General features: G+C 33.0%; 1 protein-coding gene across 1 annotated transcript; it reads right to left on the reverse strand.

The window, feature by feature from the left end:
* Positions 1-1,492: 1,492 nt before the first annotated feature.
* On the reverse strand, positions 1,493-11,166 carry LOC127729594 (galactose-binding lectin-like). The gene is made up of 3 exons (XM_052237413.1): positions 11,095-11,166; positions 3,535-4,263; positions 1,493-2,686 (listed from the first exon to the last, which is right to left on the reverse strand). Exons 2-3 carry the CDS (start codon positions 4,244-4,246, stop codon positions 2,541-2,543), a joined length of 858 nt encoding a protein of 285 aa, XP_052093373.1. The 5' UTR covers positions 4,247-4,263; positions 11,095-11,166; the 3' UTR covers positions 1,493-2,540.
* Positions 11,167-22,788: the final 11,622 nt, after the last annotated feature.

The raw sequence follows: 22,788 nt of genomic DNA on the forward strand, positions 1-22,788 counted from the left end.
GATCAAATTATTACAAACTTATCACTGCTGTCGGGATTGGTGAATGTACACCAAACTTTAGATTTTTAAAAGTTTCTGGTTTGTCATCCCAGAGTTATGGACAACCATAACTGGCATAAATCTATATGTCTAGAAGGGTATCTCCATGCATGTGTTTCTACAGAGCCATTTATTTTGCTTCTGATTAAATTCCTTCTAGCAATGTCTAGATATCAAATTTAATTTTTACAACAATTTCAAGATGCACATGACAATCAGTCCAAATTTGTTTTAGAACTTAACATTGAATTTAATGGCAAAATCTTTCAATAAGAAAATTAATTTTTCACTTCTGCTTGGTCAAAAAATGTATTTCTTGAAAAGAGAGGCGAAAGATACCAAAGGGAAATTTACATTCATAATTCAAAAATAAACTTACTGGGCATTTAGACCGTTGAAATGCCAATATTTTTCTACCGAACAGCATAATTGCCAAACTAGTTAGACAGTCCTTTTAAAGACATTAACTACAAATTTGTTTATATAAATGCAATGAATATACATTGGTCCATTTGTGAACTAGAGTAAAAACAAACCCAAGCAAAAAAGAAAAAAAATATAGACATTGAAATCTAATGTTTGTTACCCAGTGTTTACTGTTGAAAGGTTGAAGTCCTATTATAGATAGTATTTGCATGAGAAACTTAAAAAAATGAAAACAACAAGTTATAAATGTCATGCGTCCGAAGCGCTTTTCTAGATTTACCTTCATCAGGAATGCTCAAAGCCGAATATTTGAAAGCCAAGGATGTATAAGAACCTAAACAGTTGAAGAGCTATATCACCAAACAAGACCTGAAAAAATAACCAAATCCATCTAAGGTCATATCCCAGGTAAAGCACATTGGCCTTAGAAAATAGTTTTATTCCCAGCATTTTCTTCGAATAGAGAGCATTCAATGTTCCTAAATAACAGTCCTGAGCTGATCTGTTAATGTATAAGATGACACGGCAGCTTACTCTAGGGAAGTTTTTCGTAAGAAAAACAGAAAGCTAATTTTACATCATTTTACGTCTGTAAATGGCAGTATAGAAATTTCATATGCAAGTACAAAATTTCAGAAAGTTGTTGTCTCTTTCAGAAAAGTATTATAGGATGGTCACTTGCAAAAAGGGCAAGTTGCTTACGCCAATTTTGAGCTTTTGCTTCTTATCTAAAAAGGCAAGATGACCGTCACAGTTTAACACAGTTTAACATAGAACCCTACGTGAAAGACAAAGAAATAGCTCAAACAACATCTGGAGAGGGCACAAACAATACATAAACTCGGTGATGATAACACTGTAATACATACTAACACAAATTTAACAATTACTATCCACACTGATCTGTGACCACACTTGTTTCCGAAACATAATAAATGTTTACATAAAACATGAAAAGAAAAGTCGTAACTTTTGCGTTTGGGTTTTAATATTTTTTTTGCATTGATTAAATAATTGTTCAAAAAGCTCAAATTAAAGATTTATTGAATCTGATTTTAAACATGGGATTTATTGTACAGACGGTAATATTGATTTAATTAAAGAGCGATGGCAGAGCAAAAACATGAAACGTTCGAAAGATTTGGCCTTCAGGAGAATAATCATTATTTAACATCTTTTTATCTGATTTGAATGTTTAAGCAAAAGCAAAAAAACAAATAATTTTCCGAGTATACTTGCCTTATCTATTATATGCTTTTTTCTGCAACTCATTTTTATCGTTGGTCTGAATATTAACTTGTTTTTAAATTGAAAATTCAGTAGATGAATGGCCTCTCATGCCAAATTGCATTCGTACAGGATAGTTTGTATGAAAAATTGAATTTACCCACAATAAACATTTTCGTTTCTATACTGCTTGGAATAGTACAATCGTTAATACCTCTTGTCTTAGATATGTGTATTTTAAATTGTCGTCACCTCTACATTTTAGATATAACACGCAATTTCGAACATCAAACATGATATCATTATCGCCCAATCAAAGGAAATACCGTTCTTGATAGCCATGATTTTAGCATCGTTAATTATTGTAATGGTCAAAGGGTGAAGATGAAAATATAATATCGATTATTTCCGAAAACATATTTTTTTATAAAACCATGGTAGCGTTGAATATAGCAAATCAAAAAATATTACAATTTACTTAAAACCTCCACTTCCACCCATAAAAGTTATAGACGTTTAAACTTTTTCTTTTTGATTAAAACTTCTATGCAACGGTCATTGTTACGGATACTTAAGATCGTAATGAAAAACTATAAAGTACACAAAAGAAATATATAAATCAAAACGTGCACAGTAACACCACAAAATGAGTACAAAATGAATATTTGATGATACATTGTATATACAAAATCAGTAAATATTTCAAATCACATATGTTCTTTCTCGGTATGAATTGATCGATGTCAAATTACAAAGTTTACATAAATATATATTCCAAAAATTGAGGGTGAATAAAATATAATATAAAGCAAGTCTAGATATTAGTATGAAAATTGTAAGCTATCTGTTCAAAATCCAGTTCCAGCAATGTCGTCAGGAACATCATTTGGACTTCGAGTGTCTGCAAGCAAGTTGCTGTTAAACTTGGCTCTGTGGTTTAGCTGATCACATGTAAAAACAAATTGCCAAGTAACCACAGATTCTCCTGGTTTAACTGAAACGTAAATTTATTGTTTAATTGTCAGACTAATTACCAAACTAGGCAATTCGTAAATCTATAAATACATTCCATGAACAAACATCTGATTACATTGTGAACATCCCAAAACACTGCGCTATGTCACAGATTTTGGTTAAATTTTGCACTTTGGCTTGTTGAACTATAGTTGAAAATCGAAAAAAATAATGCATTTATCTCTTATATTTCTGACATATTACTGAATGAACTCTTCAAAAATAGCTGAACATTTCTATAGAAAGCACGAACAATCGTTGAAAAACGTTCTAAAGTTTGTCTTTTAATAAGGTAATTTATAAGGCGATTTACAGTATACATCATTCAAAGTGATACCAACTAGGTAACACATCGGTTAATACACATAAAACTCATGAATCGAAAATAAACTGTTTATCATATTTGTTTTTCGTTTATTGTTTTTTACATAAATCTGGCCGTTAGTTTTCTCTTTTGAATTGTTTTCACATTTGTAATTGCATGGCCTTGTATAGCTTTCTATGTTGTATGGGTCTTACTCTTGTTATGGTGGTATGGTGACCTAAAGTTGCTAACATTCTACGTCATTTGGTCTCTGGTGGATAGTTGTCTCATTTGCAATCATACCACATCTTCTTATTTTTAAATAGACAAATTGCATTGCAAGAAACAAACAAAAAACGACAAATGGCAAACAAGAGTCTACAAACACAACATAGAAAACTAATGAATGAGCATCAAACAAAGAAATAACAAATACTGGGGTGATCTGATGTGCTCCAGATCCGTCACGTATATGCTATGCTATTTATTCATTCAAAAGTGAAATCAATAAATGAGAAAACAACCTGTTATCTCTCGTGTAACTGTTGTCTCCTCCGACCATGTTGAAGCAGATGTTCTTTCAAACATAGTTGATAAGGATGCTGACGCTGATGCAGACACGATACCAGCTGAAACACCTGCTGTCGTTTCCCACTTAAACGAAAACGAATAACTAGTACTCTCAGTTTTGGACTTCCCAACTTTGTATTGGAAGGTGTACTTGTGTAACGCTGCCGGATTTATAACCATATTGATAATTTTCCACTTTCCACGTAAGGTTGGTGCACCATAAACTAGCACATCTTCGCTGGTATTGTTTGGAGATACACATTCAAACCTCATTGCATAATGTTGATCTTGATGAAGACATACATTTGTGTCATTCCCAGGCTTGTGGCTTCCACCTTTCGGATGAAAAAACTTTCCTCCTTTGTGTATAATGGCATCATTTGCACTATCGATACAGAAGAGGGCGCCTCCATGACGATCCTGGTGTAGGACAAGATCCGTATTGTTTCCCGGGTTCAACCAGCCGCCATACGGATGTATAACTTTACCACTAGCTACGTGCCGTATGTATCCCCAATGATCATCTTCAACATCAAAGGTAAAATGCGTATGGTCTGGTGTTCCTTCGTATAAAACTAAATTAGTGTCGTTTCCTGGATTCGATCGACCGCCGAATGGATGTAAAAATTTACCACCAGACTTGTGCTTTATGACAAACGTTGCCATGATCTAGATTTTATAACCTGCAATAAATAATAGTTGACTTTCATTAAAGAATCTTATAATACTCATGAATTTACCAGATTAAATGCAACTGGAAAAAGTATAAAGGAAGTTTATTATTGAAAACAGGAATAACTGGTGTATACGTCACGGAGACAACAACACTTTCAAAACAAACTTAATACTGGAGGTCAATATACGGGTGTAAACTATTGACAGATTTTTTTTTACTATGAAATGGTAAAATTCTAAATGCAGATAGTACATTATCAGAGACTTAACAAAGATTTGTCAGCAACGCTTAGTTGCCTGAAATTAAAAATTGCATCATGATATGACTAAAAAGGTAATTGACTTTAGACAGATACATGACCATTTAGCCAGGTTCAACTATTTTGTATCTTAAACCTCCCGTTTTGTAATCTCGAACTGTGAACAAACAAAGGTACATAAAATACCATACAAAACAACTACAAAATAACACTTAATATAAGATAACGGATCGAAAGATATATAGCGTAGTATGAACAAAACAGTAGTTTTCAAATTAATAAATCATACATAAAAAAAAATATAACAAGAATAACAAATTGATACTATACAGTACAACAGACCACGTCAACCACGGAGACTTGAGTCCTCCAAAAAAACAGATATTCAAACAGAATAAATCAATAACGTACAGAATACGGTTTATATACCCTAACTTGGTACAACCATAAAGTGTGGTGGGAATCAAATACTGTTACGTGCGTACAAACCCCCCCCCCCCCCTCCATTGAACAATACTATAAAACACAATAAACTAAACCTACACATTGTAGGTTGCCAACATAATTACCACTAATTTAAAAAAAAGAAATAAAAACACTAAAATGTTGATTTGATACTCGTCAGGAGCAACGCTGTGAAATTTGTTATGTCTATGAAGAAATAACATAAAAAAATGTGGTGTACACTTTTAAAATACACGCTACGCGGGTTATTCAGTGTGCACCACATTTTTGATGTTATTTCTTCATAGAAAGAAAAAATATTACATTCATTCCTTAAAAAAATGTGTCAATAGTTTACACCCGTATATTGACCTCCAGTATTAAGTTTGTTTTGAAAGTGTTGTTGTCTCAGTGACGTATACACCAGTTATTCCTTTGTTCAATAATAAACTTCCTTTATACTTTTTTCTTTAAAAAGATTGGTGTGAAATATCACTAATATGAAAAATTCTCAAAAGTGAACTAATATTTTCACAATACAACCCTATGTTTGTGATACAATTTTGAGTAAGTTTTGACGAATATTGAATAAACTAAGAAACGTACACTACGTAAGAAGCAAACTCCGTACAGTGGTCGTTTCCATTCCGTTTCCTTTACTCCATTAGTGTAGAGTAGTATGAGGATCGGAGCTGGAACTGCCGGGGAGTTTGCGTAAGAAGTAGACGGTCTTTTGTTATATTTATTATGTTTAAGAATTAAATTTCAATGCCAATACTATTGGAATTGAATTGAATATATTGTACACATTACAACAATATCACATATCTTTAATGTTATACCTAAACAATTATACAAAATTATAACTTGATGTGTATGAAATATGAGTACACCAAGCGTGTTGAGTAATGGTAGTGTGCTTCGCCGGGTTCCTTTCTTCTATTGGCTATCGTGCAATGGCGCTAAACACAGTTTTAAAATACATTAAAAACGCAATTATTTTGAAAAATGATATGTATTGACAAATTGAACAATCAAAAGCGCAGTTGTACTTTTAATTCAAAAGGGAGGCGAAAGATAACAAAGGGACTTTCAAACTCATAAGTCGAAAAAAACTGACAACACCATGGCTAAAAAATTTACGTACAGGAATTTGTATCAAAAGATGTATCAGGTAAAACCCACGAAAGACGAAAAACAATGGACCTCAAGTGTTTTATTTCCACTACATTGATTCATTGATTGATTGTTATTGTTGCACACTTGGCTATACAATGGCTTTTTTCATTGGGAAGGAAGCCGGAGTAAGCCTAACTACAATATACAATTTTACAATATACACCTGCATATGTTCATTTCCTTTGGCATTTTAACCAAAAATTGGTAAAATGGCTAAGATAGCGTGTCTACTTTTTGCTATTTTATATTTTAAGCATATATTTTCAAATGTATGCTATTTCTTGGTAGATAGTAGTGAAAATTGACAGTTCAAGTGCACGATGTTCACAGTATCTTAAGTATAATTTAACAAAATACTGTATGTTAAAGTTAAATAAAACGAAACGAAAAATATCCTGTTCACACGATCTTAAATCATTAGTATTCTTAATTTAATTCAATTGTAGTAGATGTTCTAAGTAGAGACATAACACCCCTTGAGAAGAAGTTTTATCATAGCTGCATCTGTTTCCTCTGTGTAAAACAAAGAGTTGCATAACACTTGTTGACAATACATGCGATGCGAAAGATAGCTATATAAACACCAGTCGTAAACTTGACTCTGAGGCTTTATCCATTTAAAACATATTATATATATATGCCTAATCATCTGTACTATTCTGAAAATCAACATTGAAGCAAAATATCTAAATTCCCAAATATTTTCCCTTACAGTGATGGCTTAATAAATGCAAACAAATTGGCTTCATCTAAACATAGATTGCTTCCTTTAAAAGGTATAAAAAGGCAACAATAGTCGTAATTCGTTTCAGCAAAAACGATTCCGGCTAACATACTAAAACCGAGGGAAACACATCAACTATAAGAGGAAAACAGCGGAACAACAGAAACACTGAACTACAACAAAAGCAAACGCAAACACACATAGAAACGGACTGTAGATAACAACTGCCATATTCCTGACTTGGTAAAGGACATTTTAAGGAAAAATTATGGGTTGAACCTGGTTTTATGGCTAGCCAAACCTCCCGCTTATATGGCAATATTAAAAATACCGCTAAAATGACAACACTTTGTGACAGTAATACAGTACAAACAAACGCAAGAACACTCAGCATAGAGAAATACATGAATAAATAATATAATAGTACATTACACAACATGTAAACCGCAGAATAACAACGGACACCTCCCATGAATTTACAACAGAACACCAGGACACCACAAACGAAATATAAACTGCGCGTCACATGAATGGTTCAACGTCACAAAAAGTGACGTATTTTTTGTGACGTTTATATTATCACAGGTAAATTTCTAAAAATAAAATAGATTTGTTTTATTTATAGACACGTACAAGAATGTTAAATTGGGATTGAGTTTGTAATGGTGTTATTCTAAGTATTTTCTAACCATGACAAGAATATTAAAATGGAATTGTTTTGTAATGGTTTTATTATTTGTGTTTTTTTTCTAAATCAAAACTGTGTATAAAAAAATGGCCTAAGTTGCATCTTTTATTTTGATTTGAAAGGAAAAAACAATGACTTCAACTATTCTAAAGTCTAGATAAAGAAGAAGAGAAGCAATTTATTATCATATAGTGTATAGTTGTGCAAATAAATTGTTTAATTCTAGTGTTATATAAATAAAAGTACCTTCTACAATAATTATTTGCCCAAAGTTCAATTTGTGCAAATGAACTCTGCCGCAAATGAACGCATCAACGGCGCAAACGTTGACGCACGTAGGCGTAGAAAATAGGACACCTGCTTGACCGGTGAAAAATATACTATTAGACTATAATGTTGCATACTTTATGTCAAGGTTAACATCTTATACAAATCGCTTAAAATTTACAAGTATACATATGTATAAACAGTGGTTAGTAATGCCACGTGTGGAGCCGGATCTGCTCTCCTTCATGAGCATCTGAGATCAACCCCAGTTTTTGATGGGGTTCGTGTTGCTCAGTCTTTAGGATTTTGAATGTGGTGTTTTGTAGACTGATTTTATCTTTACTAGTTCTCGGGGGGGGGAGGGAGGGGGGAATTTGTCAGTAAGAGTGTTGATTCTCCCTTTGGTAGCTTCTGCCTCACTATACTAACCGTTATAGATATCAAGATGAAACTCAAATAAAGATAAGGGTGTCATAACTGCATAGGTAAAAAAAACAACAAATTGATATGATTATTACTTATACAAAAATTGCTTAACGTTAACGAATCCTGATGAAAGGTGTTTTAAGCCTAGCCTTACTTTATGTAAATTAGCTCAATTGCATGTTAATGGGATTTGAATATCTACCCTGCATTGTACTGGACATATAGACTGAGTCTTGAACGTGTTTCAAATAAGGTGCATGAGTTCCGCAGGAAGACATGTCACCGTAACCGGACATGTTAATCTTACTCTGAGTCGACAAGTCTTTAGTTATACTCCTTGATGCCGTGTGTTTAGCGCAGAAGCAGTAAATACCAATTTTCAAATCTAGTTCCGACTCGTTCTTTAAGTCCGACACATTTGAACTTAGTATTCGGAGAGACGATCGAGTACAATAAATCTGATATTGAAACCAGATTGAAGCAATTTATTTATTTATTTTTGTTTTTCTTAAATAAGTTTCAATGTGAATTTTATCATCGGTATAAGGACATCATTCGTAAATATAGCTCAACATGCAGACTTCCTATACGTTCAGGTATTTCACATCCAATTTTTTATGGAAATATTCTTTATAAAGCACAAAAATGTCAGTATTCACCTCTGAAACTAACAAAACCTTTAAATAGACTTATTAAGAAGGGATATAGTTACGATACTGTTGTCAGGTCATTAAAGATTGCATATTTTGGCGTTAATATTGATTCACTTATAGGGTCTTTGCATCGGAATTAAACATATTTATTCTAAAACCAGTTGTTGGCATGACACGGGTTATGTTCTTCTCATATATTTAATGATGGTATAATACTAAACCCCTAACAGGAGGGATTGTGCCTGATATTCATATGATGAAGACATAATCTTTCAATCAGTTTAATTGAGGTCTGGAACTGGCATGTCAGTAACTGCTAGTAGTCTGTTGTTATTTATGTATTATTGTCATTTTGTTTATTTTTCTTTTGTTTCCTATTCTGACATCGGACTCGGACTTCTCTTAAACTGAGTTTTACTGTGCGTACTGTCGTACGTTTGTTTTTTCTACATTGACTAGAGGTATAGGGGGAGGGTTGAGATCTCACAAAACATGTTTAACCCCGCCGCATTTTTGCGCCTGTCCCAAGTCAGGAGCCTCTGGCCTTTGTTAGTCTTATATTCTTTATAAAGCACAAAAATGTCAGTATTCACCTCTGAAGCTAACAAAACCTATAAATAGACTTATTAAGAAAGGATATAGTTACGATACTGTCATTAAAGATTGCATATTTTGGCGTTAATATTGATTCACTTATAGGGTCTTTGCATCGGCACTAAACACATTTATTTAAAAACCAGTTGTTGGCATGACACGGGTTATGTTCTTCTCATATATGTTATGATGGTATGATACTAAACCCCTAACGGGAAGGATTGTGCCTGATATTCATATGATGAAGACATAATCTTTCAATCAGTTTAATTGAAGTCTGGAGCTGGCATGTCAGTTAACTGCTAGTAGTCTGTTGTTATTTATGTATTATTGTCATTTTGTTTTTATTCTTTGGTTACATCTTCTGACATCAGACTCGGACTTCTCTTGAACTGAATTTTAATGTGCGTATTGTTATGCGTTTACTTTTCTACATTGGCTAGAGGTATAGGGGGAGGGTTGAGATCTCATAAACATGTTTAACCCTGCCGCATTTTTGCGCCTGTCCCAAGTCAGGAGCCTCTAGCCTTTGTTAGTCTTGTATTATTTTTAATTTTAGTTTCTTGTGTACAATTTGGAGTTTAGTATGGCGTTCATTATCACTGAACTAGTATATATATTTGTTTAGGGGACAGCTGAAGGACGCTTCCGGGTGTGGGAATTTCTCGCTGCATTGAAGACCTGTTGGTGGCCTTCTGCTGTTGTCTGTTCTGTGGTCGGGTTGTTGTCTCTTTGGCACATTCCCCATTTCCATTCTCAATTTTATTCAATTATCAAATACAGAATTTCAAAAAGCTTACAAATAAACCGATGTGTAAATCAATTTAAATTGCAGTGTGAGGGAGAATTTGTTTTGAATAAATTTTATCAAGAAGGCTCAAGACAAACAAAATATAACCAGATACGTAGAAATTTGTACAAAATTATCAAGACAGCAAAACCCACGCCATCTTTTAACAAGTATTATGTTTTTCATATTTGCTTAAGTTATTTTCGATCATCTTTTTTGGTTTTATTAGCTTTTCAACGTTTATATTAGGTTAAAGACTTTTAAATCTTTCGGCCTCGGGCATCATCAAAGTGACATTAATTTTTGTCAAAATGCACATCTGGTGTAGTTAAAATGGAACCCTTTATGTTACCATTAACTGAAAAATTACAGTAAATAATAATAATAAAATATGCGGACATTTAAATCAAATCGTTTTATGCTATTAATCTTCAGGCAGTTAATTTCGTACAGTAAAGATTGTTTTGCATTTTGCCAATGATTTTTAAAATCCCCAAAATCCCATTTTAAACTTCCGTAGAAAGGACAGACGATGGTATATTATTAATATGTTTTTGTTCAAATAAGTGTTTCAAAAAAACATAATCATTTTCTTTTTAATTGTAAACACCTAACATTTGATTAAAATACACGATTTTTAAAGTGTTGCTGTTATATAACTAATATCATCTAATTCCTCTTAAATCTCATGTTAGATTTAGAATTTATAAATCTCATAGATTAAACAAACATTTATTTTGTCCGTCTGACTGTTTTCTAAATAGGCTTTGTGTTTTCTATATTTAGTTGATTCAAAAGAGACAATCATACTTACCCCTAACTGTATAACTAGGCAAGTTAAAAATTGACTTCACCGCAAATGATAACTTGTATCTGAATATATTTCAGTTCCACTTTATTTTCAGAAGGAAAGATCAAGTGTGATTATTCGGTTTAAGAGTTCTGTTATTTATACTTAGCTTGTTTATTTAGGAACGCATTTCTTTAGTATGCAAATTAAAATTGATCAAGCACATTTGATCGAAAGAGTCACATGTTATTTGTCACCGCCTTAATTGATACAATATTTTGTAAGGAGGTGTTATGCAATATTTTATCTGAACAGAAATAAACAACATATTGATAATTATCTGCATCTAATTTAGAGTTTACACATTATGTTTTATATTGAAGCTGACACATGTTGTTTAGATTTAAAAAAAAATCTCTTAACAAATAAGAGGCTTTAGTAGTTAAACTTGCATATATTGAACAAATAGTGTCATTTCACCCAATTTCATTTTATCGAAATACTGTTCCCATGCATGTACCCTTCAACTAGTTTTGATCTTTCCAGTAAAATTTAACTATCTATAAATTGATACATTATAATGCCAATCATTAAAAGATTAAATTAACATTAAAAACAACTCAATACATTTCCCTCTCCCACACACATTTAGGCAATCACAGTTTTTTTCTATATTGATGCATATTCCCTTTTTAAAGTTTCAACAACAGGGTGCAATTACCAAAAATTGGAAAGCTACCGAGCAAAATACAAAAAATATTGACAACAATTATATTTAATATTAAATGAGAAACGGACATTTTTATACTCGCTCGTCAAATAATTTAACATTTTCGGAAAATCTGAAAACAACATAAACGATCTATTTTTCACAATCAGACCAGAAAAATATTTTTAACATTTTAACACAAGAGCATTGTTCGAAAATCCTTAACGAAGAATCTTCCTTTCGAAAATATTGTTAAAAGTTTGCTTTCAAAAATATGCAATGAAATTTCCCATTTCATGATTGTAAGGTTTATATTTGTACTTAATATATATGCATGCTGTCTTTTGTAAATCTCTTAAAGGTTATTGGACAAATGAAAGATTTCTGTTTGAATTGAAATTCAAGTTAGCATTATACATGTATGGGAGCTAAGGAAAAGTTTTGATCGAAATGATTTAATTTCCTTTATGGCGAACAAACTCTTAAGTCATTGGTACAAAAACTTTTTTGTTGACGATATTGTTTGATACAAACTTTATTAAAGAGAGGCAAAAGATACCAAATGGACATTCAAACTCATAAGTCGAAAATAAACTGACAACGCCATGGCTAGAAAAGAAAAAGACCAACAAACAACAGTACACAAAACACAACACACTTAAATTTATGTACTCATTCTTGTTAAGGTTTTTTTTACTTGAAGACATTACATGAATTAAAAGTAAAATAACAAAAATACCGAACTCCAAGGAAAATTCATAACGGAAAGTCCCTTATCAAATGGCAAAATCAATAGCTCAAACACATCAAACGAATTGAAAACAACTGTCATAATACTGACTTGGTACAGGCATTTCCTTATGTAGAAATTTGTAGATTAAACCGGGTTTTTAGCTAGATAAACCTCTCACTTGTATGACAGTTATATAGAATTCCGTTGTATTAACAACAATGTGTGAGCGAAACAAACAGACATAATAGGTAAAAATGTCAAACATTGGGGTACGGCAGTCAACATTGTGTTATGATCTTAATCCCTATAAAATCAAATAGATATAAGAAGATGTGGTATGAGTGCCAATGAGACAACTCTCCATCCAAGTCACAATTTGTAAAAGTAAACCATTATAGGTCAAAGTACGGCCTTCAACACGAAACCTTAGCTCACACCGAACAGCAAGCTATACAGGGCCCCAAAATGACTAGTGTAAAACCATTCAAACAGGAAAACCAACGGTCTAATTTATATGAAAAACGAGTAACGAGAAACGAGAAACGAGAAACACCCATGAACCACATCAACAAACGACAACCACAGAACATCAGGTTCCTGACTTAGGACAGGTGCAAACAAATGCAGCGGGTTTAAACGTTTTAATAGGCGCCAACCTTCACCCTACCTGAAACAACAGTGTAACACCACAACATAGAAAGACACACTATTAAATATCATAACTATTTCAACAAAGAAAAACAAAATGGCATAAAGACACGCTATAGACAAAGCACATAAGCAAAAATGAAAGACAAGAATACAAAAATGACCATAGCACAATAACACAATAGCGGGATATATAAATACCTAGCCGCGCCAAAAGTATATACCAAAAATGGACTAAACAGTAAAGGTTAAAAATATGTAAAGACAAAAAAAGATCACTATAACAGGTAATTAAGATGATAAACAACGTCAGTACCCAGAATCTATACTTCAAGACCATCATGTATTATTTGTGAAGTTGATACGGAATATTTATCAACAGGGCCTTGGTATCTTCCGATGAACTTTTTTAGAAAAAGGACGATATGTTCTTTGACATAGCCCGGATTCATCAACTTTCTGCTTAGACACTGGTCTTAGTAGCAGCTGCAAGCTCTTGAATACCGAATAAGTTGGGAAATTTATGATGATTTCTAGTTCTGGCGGATATATTTATGGAACCCAATCATAAAAGTTTGGATTGTTAATGGAAAGAACATCATCAATATATCTGAATGTGAAAAAGACTTGAAATGCCAAATTGAACTTGTATGCAATAATTATGTTGCTTTTTTCTTACTTAATTTTCATATAAAAAAATGTAAGATTTGAACGAAACCCTCTGATTTAACTTTTAGCATGGTTATAGGAATTAAATACTAAAAAGAGCCATTCAAAGAAACAACCATCATTTTCAATTAAAAAAAAACGTGTTGCAAACTGTATTATTTATTCCGGCAAATCTTTGAAATAGTATCGGGTTGCAAAATTTAGGAATGGATTAATGTTTCGCAAAAATTGCTTTACACTATTAAAAAAACAATTTCTTTGAATTACCCCAAAAAAGATTAGTAACCAAACTAAGGATTAAACTTGTTAAACTTATTGATCATGGGTAGTTATTATCAATGATGACTAGTATAATATAGTAATTCATTTCGTAGTAATGAGTAGATATTTTATGTAATCCATTTCAGCAATTTGGAATAATCAATATTAGTATTTCCTAGTAATTGAAATATACATTGTAAAAGTGATTATTAGTAATATATGGAGTAATTTCAAGTAATTCTGTTTGATAATTCTAAGTGAATTCAAGTAATTTTTAGATATTAATTATAAGTAATTACGGGTATTTTTTATAAGTATTCCTAAGTAATACCTATCAATATAAAAAGTAATCCTAGTAAATTGAATTGGTTCAAAGTAATCATAATCAAGTAAATTTAAGTATTTCAAAGTAATGATATATGCATGATATAATAGAGCCTAATCATATCAGTCAATTGACAAGATGAAAGAATATTGACTAAAGACGATGTCCGAACTGAATATACCCATATTGGTCGATAAAACATGTGTATGGACATATCTGACTAGCTACCAGATTTCCATGCTTATGGGGGTACCTGGCTTAAAATGGGGCATATTTCATATTTATCTAGTACATACTGAAAGAAAACAAGTTATTTTGACAGATTTCTTGAAATAACAGTGTAATGGGTCTATTTGAATATTAATATATGTAGTATTGATTCTACTTTTTGAATAATGAACGCATTCATTAATAAAATACAGATACATTTTATCGGTGCTGAGTAATTTCTAACAACCTATTTGAACACAAATTTCAAAACAACACTTTATGCATGTCATGCGTCCGAAGCGCTTTTCTGCATTCATCTACATCAGGACTGCTCAAAGCTGAATATTAAAAAACCAAATATTTTAGAACCGAAACAGTTGACGAGCTATGTGACTAAAATGGACCTAAAATAATAGCCAAATCCATCTAATGTCAACTTTGCCTTAGGGAGTTGAAACCTTAGTTTCTTAATAATTTCTCAATTAATTAATGGACAATTTATGAAAGTTTTGTTATAAACCATATCAGTACCAAAGTACTGACTACTGAGCTGATGATACTTTCAAATATACTAAACACAGCTCTTTGCTTTTTTTTTCAATTTTTTTGCAATGAAATTAATCAAAAACTTGTCTCAAGGACAGCTTATGGTAGGTTTTTTATCAATTTTCTTTTAATCTTGACAATTTGTCAGATTAACAAGAAATGATTGTAACAGGATGCTGTTACGAAGTCTCCCAAACGAAGCTACCATAATCCGTAATTCCCAGGATCGCCTGACATTTAGCAAAGTCAAGTGAAAATTGATTTGGTCCAGTAAAGTTATATGCATTAGTGATGCCTGGGGACTAACCCTATATATCATTCATATCATCTTGGCATGACAAACCTGAATATATATGGTTTAGGGGTGGGGATCTCGACCATTTACAATATACTAGAACATTGGGGGTGGGGGGAACCCCTGGGGACTGACCCTATACGTCATTCAAATGTTCGAGACATGACAAACAGGAATATATATGGTTTAGGGGTGTGGATCTCGACCATTTACAAAATATTAGAACTTTTTCAAATTGCAGGGGGTCGGGATGACCCCTGGGGACTAACCCTGTATATCATTCAAACCATCTTTGCATGACAAACCTGAATATATATGGTTTAGGGGTGGGGATCTGGACCATTTACAAGATACTAGAACATTGGGGGTGAGGGGTGGGGACTGACCCTATACGTCATTCAAATGTTCGAGACATAACGAACAGGAATATATGTGGTTTAGGGGTGGAGATCTCCACCATTTACAAGATATTAGAACTTTCTCAAATGGCAGGGGGTCGGGATGACCCTTGGGGACTAACCCTGTATCTCATTCAAACCATCTTCACATGACAAACCAGAACATATATGGTTTAGGGGTGGGGATCTCGACCATTTACAAGATACTAGAACATTGGGGGTGGGGGGAACCCCTGGGGACTGACCCTATACGTCATTTAAATGTTCAAGACATGACGAACAGGAATATATATGGTTTAGGGTGGGGATCTCCACCATTTACAAGATATTAGAACTTTCTCAAATGGCAGGGGGTCGGGATGACCCCTGGGGACTAACCCTGTATATCATTCAAACCATCTTAGCATGACACACCAGAATATATATGATTTAGCGGTGGGGATTTTGACTACTTACAAGATATTAGAACTTTCTTAAATGGCAGGGGGTGGGGGTGACCCCTGGGGACTAATTCTGTATTTCATTTGATGTGCTTTTTCATGACAAACCAGAATATATATGGTTTAGGGTGGGGATCTCCACCATTTACAAGATATTAGAACTTTTTCAAATGGCAGGGGGTCGGGATGACCCCTGGGGACTAACCCTGTATATCATTCAAACCATCTTAGCATGACAAACCAGAATATATATGGTTTAAGGTTGGGGATCTTGACCACCTACAAGTTATTAGAACTTTCTTAAATGGCAGGGGGTGAGGGTGACCACTGGGGACTAACCTTGCATTTCATTTAATGTGCTTTATCATTTAGAACATTTTCAATTAAAAAGATTGTGTCTATCACAAACGGTTTTCAATTTATAATCATTTGAAAATTTAAAAAAATAAAATCCCGTAGGGTTCTATAGTAAAACCGTCTTTTCTTTTTGCCCCTCAAAGTACCCCTTTACAAACCCTATTGCACAAACAAAACCCTGATTGCACCACTAGACATGTTAGTCTAACATATTGTGAAACCCTAAGTTAATTTGACAAGCGGTTTTGGAGAACGGGTGCGGACAAGTTCAAATTTAAAAGCGGTGGAAGAGGAAGAGGAAGAAGAAGAATAATAATAATAATAAGAAGAACTGAGCAAAACTAATAAGTCTTCCCAAACTTCGTTTGGGAAACTTAATTATGCATGTTTCTACCAAACGTAGCATGCAAAACGTAACATTTTAAGAAGTAGTTTCCAAAATGACATCTCAAATTTACATTCGATAATTGTGCAAAATAGACTTTTTCTCTATTTATCTATAACATTTCTTTTCGTTATTTGGATTAAGGCATTAATTAAGATAGTATGTAAGTTTTTGTATCAAATGTTGCAATTAAATTGTCTATTTTCATGACCTTTCTAACAGTTTTCCACCATTTCTTTTTATTAGTTGTTCGTCGTCTTATGTAAAATATGTTTCGAATTAGCAAATTTCAGGATCAACTGGAACTGTGAGTGAGCAGACAAAAGGTAACCCCGACCAACAATCCTATATATCTTATTATCCCTCTATGAACATGTAATCCCGGAATCATATTCTTTTGTGCACATCCTCCTGTAGGATTCTGCAAATGTGTATAAGTTTCCTTAATATAAGTTTAGTCTTATAGCTCTTCGCGTGTAATTATACATTCTTGGCTTTCAGTTTTTGGATAAGAGCGTTCCTGATGAAGGTTAACACAGAAAAGGGTCGAGAAGTATTGTACTGAAACTACACATAGACAGACGGACAGACATAATAAACAGGACTGCCAATGTGATACCTTTATACCCCTATGACTTTGTTTACGTACGATATAATAACATGCATGTAATTCTTTCAAAGTGTAATCAGAATTATTGCTTAGATTTAGTAGACTGAGTAAAAGAAATCAGTCAAAGTTTTTATTGACTTATCCTTATTGAATTTGCCTTGGAGTTCATTATTTTAGTAATACTTTTTTGATTTAATATGTTTTCAAACTAATTGAAGTTATTATAAGAATGGCTGTCAAGATGTATTAACAAACGTTCAATAAAATACTAAAAAATTCTGTTTAGATATTTGAAAATGGCATGTGTGCATGTTTCTTTAATAGGAAAACAAAAGATATTGGTGCGAGCATTTTTCAATATGGTCTTGTTTATTATTGTTGTGCTTGACTTTGTGCTTGACTTTGTGTTTTTATTAATTTTTGTTGTTATTCGTCTGATTGGCATTGAAGGCAAAGGTTAGGACATAAACAAAAACTAATTCAACCCCGCCATATATTGACGTGTGTCAGTAATTTTCTGTTTCAATAGTTACACCCGTCGTGTTGTTCATCTGAAGTAAACTAAATACGTTGATATGCCATAAACCGGATTACTTTGAATAATTGTCTATTTCATTAAACAGAACCTTTGTTCCTTTCATAATTGTTTTGTCAACTTTGTACAAGTATTTCATGTCATGAAATGATACAACATACCACTTATTTTCCATTGCAATGAAACAGTTTGTGTTGTTCATGTTGTGTGTAGCCAATCGAAAGATTCACCAGGCTTCAGATGTAAGTTCTCATACTTTTTGTGTGTGTTTAAATTTTGTTTTAATGTGTACTGCTTTTTTCTCTGTCGATCTGTTTGCGAATCGACATCAATATACAATCCTTTCGAATTATTGCTCTATCTATTCATTATTTTATGCCTGTTTTTTATCTTTTCTAATTGATATTTGATATTATGAACGTGCCTACTGAAAGAAATATTTGTCGACAAGAGATGGATAAGCTGTTGTGTATATTTAATTAATAAAATGCATATATAAAATGTTTTTTGTGACAAATAAGTCAATGTTACATTATCACAAATACACTATAGTTCTCTAAACTACAAAAATGATCTTGTCTATTTATCAAAAACAATGAACATTATTTTAAAAAGGGTGTCATTTCAATTGCTCTTATCATATCTTATCACTACTCCTTATGTTATTTTAATGAAAAAAAGTATTTATTCTTACAGGAAAATGTAAATCATACTTCAATATTTTGAACTAATTATTACGTCAAATAAAACAACAAAACACCATAAGGTTGCCTTAAATAATGACCCAATACAAAAATAAGGCCACCAAACTATATATAGCTATAAGACTGGTATCGTTGATGAGATATTCCTGTAAAGATGGAAAAATAAATCTCAAATCAATAACTTATGAATTTTAATATTTAGTATTGAAAACATTATAAGCATATATGAAATATCACATGCGAAATACATGTGTACCTGATCAACATTACAATGAATTAGTACGAAAAAAGTAACTAAATCATATTTTGAAATATATATTTTTTTAAATATATTAATTAATAACTATACTCTAGATCATATAATGTATTTCCTGCTCTCTGAAATTGTATATAAAGGTAATATATATTATTTTGAATACTTATCTCTAAAAAGATAAACGAACCATTTAGATTAGGACGTATTTTTTAAGGAATCAATATATCAGCATTTCGGTCATACCAAATTTCATCAATATGATTGTGAAAATTCTAACATTACCGACAATTCTGACCTTTGAGAAAAATTAAAAGATAATACAGTTACTAACATGAGCAACACGACGGGTGTCACATGTGGAGCAGGATCTGTTTACCCTTCCGGAGCACCTTAGACCAATCCCAGTTTTGGTTGGGTTTGTGTTGCTTAGTCTTTAGTTTTCTATGTTGTGTTGTGTTGTGTTTTGTATACTATTGTTTATCTTTTGGTTCTTTTTAACCATGGCGTTGTCAATTTTTTTTTCGACTTATGAGTTTGTCCCTTTGATATCTTTCACCTCTCTTTTGTGTTAAACATAACAACTTGAAATAAACTGTGTAGAGAAAGGCATTTTAATGGTTTATAGTTAAGAAACAAATGGATTTTAGCATGTTAAATGGTAGCGGTTATTTATGTGTACTTCACATGTGCATGCATCTAGCTTCAATAAATATATTTGATTTTTCAATTTATAAAATTCTCAAACTCATCCTTACCCTCTCGGCCAATGCCAATTTACTTCGTATTATCCTTTATGTACAAAATGTATACTCAAATTTTGAATAATGTATGGAAAGAGCTGTAACTTTTGCGTTTTGGTTTAAATATTTTTTTCAGCATTCAATTTAAGATTTTATTTCTCAAACTTAAGTAAGGTTTAATAATGTATTCTTTCTGAATTCCCCATATAGATCCTTTCAAAGCTAAGCCTCATCAGAAACTTTTTCCCATGATGCATCCTTCTTCCATCGGTTTTCATTAATGAAAGACAACTTTTTTTAATTCAAAATTTAAATCGATCAACATCAACGGTTTCAAACTTTTTCTAACGCGAATAATTTCTTCTAATTGGCACAAAGTGCAAAGAGAAGATCATCTATGGATATCATGATTTAGGGACAGAAGTCCGCAAATATGCATTGTCTGCTACGGCAGACCATGCTACAGGCCAAGATTGCAAAAAATGTCTAAAAGGATATAAAATTCCAAAAAAGACTCGTACAAGCAAATACTTAAGAGAATCCTCAGATAACGATTCAGAAACCGACCCATATGAGGAGCATAGCTCCGAAAAAGATTGTATTTCGGGCTCAGAAGCTGAAGACGGAGAAATTATGAAACCGAAAAGTCGCAGAAGCGATTATGCCAAATCAGGAGTATCTGATGACGAATCGGACTGTGAGAGATTCGATACTTTGAACAAGGATTCCGAATTAGTAATGACTGGCAGTATGGCGAGGTATGTGCAGAAGTATTCAAGTACTTACGTGAGTGAAAGTTGCTTGAAGAAAAATGTTCTTGGTGATTCACCCGTACCTTCAAACGCCATACTCTCGCCTCCTTCAAACGACGAGTTCATTGAAGACTTGATAGGAAATCGCAAGGCTTGGCGATTCATGAAACCGCATGATAACAGTTTGAAATTCCATCAAAAGAAAGTAGCTCTAATAAAGGGTCCTCTTTTCAAAATGTAGAAAGAAATCGATGGAGCAAATCACTGGAGAGAAAAATCCGAGATGTCCGTTACAGAAGTACTGAATTTAATTAAACGAACAGTCCTCCTGGTGGGCAAGTAATAGTTGCATATCTTTACGAAAGAAGAATAAATTTCATAGTCAAAGTTCTGAAAGGCATGAAACAAGCTAAACAAACTTTGTCGCATAATCAAACATGTTAACTGAGTCCGGAGAGGCCCTTTTCGGAGAAATCTTTTATAATGTCCTGGACAAGAAAACCAAGAGCAGGAAAAGAGCCAGAAAAATGGCACAAGAAATGGGTCTTGAGACGAAGAGTAGGCGAGTAGACAAGACGCCCTTTCAGGCCGCAAACGTTTTGCCCAATGTTATTGGAAATGTCAATATCAACACCAATATTGCTCCCTCCAAAGAGGAATTTACTGACGAATCCGCGGGGCGGGAACCAACAACTAATAGAAAACATAACCTTAAAACAAGTGGCGTGAAAAACTTTAAGGACCGAGCGAGAATCAATGGGACTTTCGGGAGACGCCTCCCACTTCTTAGTTAGCGGATGGAGGAAAGGGACCCAATCCTCTTACAATAGCTGCTGGCGACACTGGGATCGCTGGTGTTGTGAACTGGACCTGGATTCCTTTCAGGCCCCTGTGGAATCTATAGCAAACTTTATTGCATATTTGTCTAGTCTGGCTACGAGTATAACACTTTAAATCTTTACAGGTCAGCTATTTCAGCATTTCACAATAATGTGTCTTCCGACAAATTGGCAAATATCACTAGATTAAGCAGGTCAAGAAGGTGGTTTTCAACGAACGCGGCCCTCTTCCAAGATACACAAAAACTTGGGACGTAGATATAGTCTTAAAATTTATAAATTCTATGGAGTCGGTTAACAATTTGAGTTTGAAAGAACTGACATTGAAATTGACCATGCTCTTAGCTCTTACTTCAGCTAGTAGGTCGTCGGACAATCAGAAACTGGACATGATTTATATGAATGTTCGTACCAATGAAATTATTTTTACAATCTGGTAAAACTTACAAAGACTAGGAAGACTGGTTCACAACCATACCTAATAACATTTAGCTCCTTCCCGGAGAATGACAATCTTAATGTCGTTCAATGTATTTTAGACTACATTGATAAATCCGTGAGTCTTTAATCTAATTGGTGTAATCAGTTGCTCATTAGTTTCATTAAACCTCACAAACCTGCCATATCATGTACAATTGCACATTAGTTAAAGCGTATACTAGAATCTGTAGGCATAGATACTGAAATTTTCAAACCACATTCAACTCGGGTTGCGAGTACATCAAAAGCAAACACATTCGGAGTTTCAATAAAACAAATTATGAATACAGCAAACTGGCGATCTAGGGGAACGTTTGAAAAATTCTACCACAAACCACTAGAAACAGATTTGAAGCAGGTAGCTTCCAAATAACTGTCCTTAAACTGTGATTTACACAGAAACCTAAAAAGGAAAACTTAAAGCAGTGTATAAATATTTATAGAATAAATAAAAAAAAAATCAAAACATAACATAACAAAAAAAACAAAGCAATTTGATAAATCTATTGGTACATAGTGTAATATAGTGTATATACATAAAGAATTAACAAACTTTGAACATACATTATTGAACCTTACTTATATTTGAGAAATAACATTGAAAATTTTATAAGTGCACGAAGTGCACGTAATTAGATTAAGATTTTATGATCAAACTTAAGTAAGGTATGGATCCCCACCCACCCGACCGCTTTTGTTTTGGCGTGTGCATTTATGTAAATTCATTACGATTTATAGTCTATTTTGCAGTACATCTTTCAAAAAGGATTAACAGATGAATCCACGGAGAGATGCATGCATTTGTTGTCAGTAAAGATTCGTAGAA

Source organism: Mytilus californianus, unplaced genomic scaffold, assembly GCF_021869535.1.
Source record: "Mytilus californianus isolate M0D057914Y unplaced genomic scaffold, xbMytCali1.0.p SCAF_2, whole genome shotgun sequence".
Classification (NCBI taxonomy): domain Eukaryota; kingdom Metazoa; phylum Mollusca; class Bivalvia; order Mytilida; family Mytilidae; genus Mytilus; species Mytilus californianus.